Genomic DNA, 3,745 nt, shown 5'->3' with positions numbered 1-3,745 from the left:
AGAGACATGTAGCACCTAGAAACATTTTGCTTTCCAAATGTCTCTATTTATTGCATTGGTTTTGTTAACCAGAATCATTGGGTTCAGGTACGTATTTATATGTCTAAATATTTTAATTATTTCAGTTAATATTTTATGTTATATGACGTAATCTTTTAATTATTTTACTTTATCAGGTTAACATGAAAGAGGGGTTTCCATTGCCACCGGTCACATTAGATTGGAAGAAATTTTGTTCTCATATAGCAACTACTTGGATGCTAGGATTTGCAGGACGTATGCAACATTGGAAATTACTTACACCTGTATTAGCATGATTATGTAATCAAAACATAAATATGTAATCAAAACATGAAATCTATATTATTATGTCTATTATATTCAAAGCTTAATACATATAATCAATGTGAACGAGAAATATGCAAAGCTTCAAATAAATCAGAAAACTGTGGATCTTCCTCTTCAGCATTAACCTGTCTCAGATAGCGACGAATCAATGTAGATACACGAGCCCAATCAGGATCAGATGGCCCGGCGTCATATACAGGAACGGGTACCTCTCTAGGAGCGTCACGATGGGGAGGGACCAACCGTGGATGGGAAACACGATAATACCACTCCAGATAACTGTCTACTACCTCAGATGGAGTGGTGGCCACGGAAGATGAACCGATCACATCGACAACACTCTGATGGTAACTGATCCAATCAACATCAATATCCGTCGCCATCATACAATCCAGAGGTGGGGATGGAACATACTGCCTATACCCGAACTGACGTAAACATCTATCAGGCAAGTATGGAACAACTGTTTCACCCCACTTCAAACAGCCCCTGTAAAGACATATCTCATCAAATACACGCCATGCTCTATGATCCTCAAATGGTCGCCAAATGACGTCGGTAGGTGTCAGCTCGTCCAAAATAGGTCGTAAATCATCGACCTTCAGGACTCCCTGTCTATACGACCATCTCATCGCTCGGGGAAGACCACAGTTTCCAGCAGGATTCCAATTCTCCCCTCTTTTTCCAACAGTTGGAAAATACTCGTGAATCCAACACTGTTACAAAATAAAAACATAATAAATAAAACAAATTAAGTTACAATATTTTATAAAATGAATCCAACACTTAATTAACAAAATTAAATTATATACCTGTAGGAGAGTAGGATATCCACCTAGCTGTTTGCAACTGTACATGGACGCATCTCCAAGATATCGGTAGAGGGTAACTAGTGCAGCTGCTCCCCAACTATATCCTGAACATCCATCCAAGTCCCTAAACAGGAGGAGGTATCGTGCCTCTACAAGTGTAAAGGTCTTATCAGCAAATATGGTGGAACCCACCAACATCAATAGATATGCTCTAGTCGCATATGCCCAGCTGGAAGCAGCCCTATGATGTACGAATATATCATATAACCACTCCAACTTGTAATACGACCCCCTGCAGCTCCGAACATGTGACTGTGCCTGACCCTGTGACACTCCTAGGTAGTCAACAGCAAGTTCAACAGCTAGCTCTTCAGTCACATCCTGAGGACTCCAAAAGATACCCCTAATGAGCAAGTGAAGTAGACATGCGACATCATCTAAAGTAATGCTCATTTCACCAAACGACATGTGAAATGAAGATGTCTCTAGATGCCATCTTTCCACAAATGCAGAGACAAGATTTGTGTCTATCTTGTTCAGACTCGTTCTCTGCAGTGAAGCTAAACCGGATCTAGATACCCAACTCTCCATCTGTGGTGGAAGAGCCAATGGAACCCTAGAATTCAACTTCAGTCCATGTCCGGCAACCTTCAACTCTTTCTTTGGTCCTCTTTCCTAAAAACAATTAAAACACATATTAGAAAACAAATTATAAAATATTCAACTATTATTCATTTTCAAATATAGCCCGTTTACTTACCTCACCGAACCATATATGTCGAGCAACATGATGCTCGTACTTCACCAAAAGAGACGTATCGTACGGCCCTCCTGGATATCCAGTCGGCTCAGCTGCAGCTGCAGATGAAGATGCACCCCGGTCTAACGTGCGGACTGGAATCCGGCCATCTGCACCTCTTCTTCGAACCACTGCAAAAATAATGTTAAAAAAATAATTAAAATTAAAAAAAAAAAAAAAACGTACCGGAACACTTCCAAGAAGAGTTCCGGTTAGCAAAAAAACCAAAAAGCCTTCCGGAACACTTTCTTAAAGAGTTCCGGTATACATCAACCAAACCGGAAGTCTTGAAGAAAGTGTTCCGGTATACAAGTATACAAACCGGAAGACTCTCTAAAAGACTTCCGGTTCAGTGTCCATTAAAGACAACAAACCGGAACTCTTTAGAGAAGTGTTCCGGTGTACAAATTTTCAAACCGGAAGACTTACTCTTAAGTGTTCCGGTATACAGTGCAAAAACGCCAAAAAAATTTCTTCTCCGGAAGTCTTCAACGAAAATGGTAAAAAAAATTTGAAATGGTAAATATACCCTATTTATATGAGGGTATTTTGGTCAAAAAAAATTTAATGTAAGGGTATAGGTACAATTGTAGGGGTATAGGGTAAAATTTTCTTAATGCATATATGATTGCTTTATTTCTAAGGATGTCGGCCCAAATCACATATATTGTTCATTTTAATTTTTTTGAATTCTTCTTGCATAAAAAAAAACCAATCATCATCAGTAAAAATATCACTAACAATTTTTGGTTCAACCTGAAATACGAAAAACTTTTAAAAATACAATTATATATTGAACATCACAAAAATAAATAGTAAATACATTTAAAACATTGATAAATAGTAAATACATTTAGAACATTGATAAATAGTAAATACATTTAGAACATTGATTATTTTTTATAACTAAATTAATAGATAAAGTTTCTACTAAGTGGTCTAAAATAAATAATTATAAAAATAACATTTTTAATTAAATAAAAAAAATGATATGAAAAAGAAATGATGCCTAAATCGATTATCTCACTTGCAACCTTCTTGAATTTTTCCTTTTAGTGTTAGCTTTGAAGCATAACAAGATAATTTCTCAACTCATGCTTTCCATATTCTAAATGTATAGCATCCACATCGGTAAAAAAAAAATATAGTCTCTTCACTCTTACCTACACCAATGTGTTGGGGGTGTTTTTGATAATTGGTGTTATGAAAGGTAAAAATGATATCTATTTTAAAAAAAATTTATAATGTAAAATAGGGTATTGATTATATTAAAAGTTAGATAATTGATTTTTTTATTGTTTTTTTTCAACACAATTTTTATTTGAATTTCTTAACATGTATTTTTAAACCACAAGTTAACATTAGTCTAAAGAAATATAGTAAAGTAATTTAAATAATTGTGAAATGTGAAGTAATATAATATATTAAGTTTTATTTGTTTATAGCACTTAATTGAGTGACATATATATAGATATAGATGATCTAACTAAGCCTGATTTTATGGACCAACTAAGATTTTCATAATTTTGCCAAACTAAGTTTGGGAAATCAACCGAATGAGAATTAATAGGTACGAGTCTTGAAAAGTTTTTCAATTATGTAATATTTGTCAAAATACACTATATAAAAGTAAATTTCTTTCTAACTTTCGTATTTTATGGTAAAGAAAATCCCTAAATTTTGAGATGTAAAAATAGTGTAGGTAGATTTTGCCACAGTAATATGCCTTTCAAGTTAAGAAAAATAAAATGGGATTGTTCTTTCCACTCTTAGATGTTCCCCCACC

General features: G+C 34.7%; 1 protein-coding gene across 1 annotated transcript; it reads right to left on the bottom strand.

Annotated features, from left to right (window-relative positions):
* Positions 1-341: 341 nt before the first annotated feature.
* Positions 342-2,085, bottom strand: LOC127096697 (protein MAIN-LIKE 1). The gene is made up of 3 exons (XM_051035252.1): positions 1,921-2,085; positions 1,161-1,835; positions 342-1,064 (listed from the first exon to the last, which is right to left on the bottom strand). The coding sequence occupies exons 2-3, from the start codon at positions 1,749-1,751 to the stop codon at positions 402-404; spliced, it is 1,254 nt and encodes a 417-aa protein (XP_050891209.1). The 5' UTR covers positions 1,752-1,835; positions 1,921-2,085; the 3' UTR covers positions 342-401.
* Positions 2,086-3,745: the final 1,660 nt, after the last annotated feature.

The sequence above is a fragment of the Lathyrus oleraceus genome, chromosome 6, assembly GCF_024323335.1.
Source record: "Lathyrus oleraceus cultivar Zhongwan6 chromosome 6, CAAS_Psat_ZW6_1.0, whole genome shotgun sequence".
Classification (NCBI taxonomy): domain Eukaryota; kingdom Viridiplantae; phylum Streptophyta; class Magnoliopsida; order Fabales; family Fabaceae; genus Lathyrus; species Lathyrus oleraceus.
The sequence above is the reverse complement of the archived record's forward strand: the minus strand, read 5'-3'. Positions and strand labels throughout refer to the sequence as shown.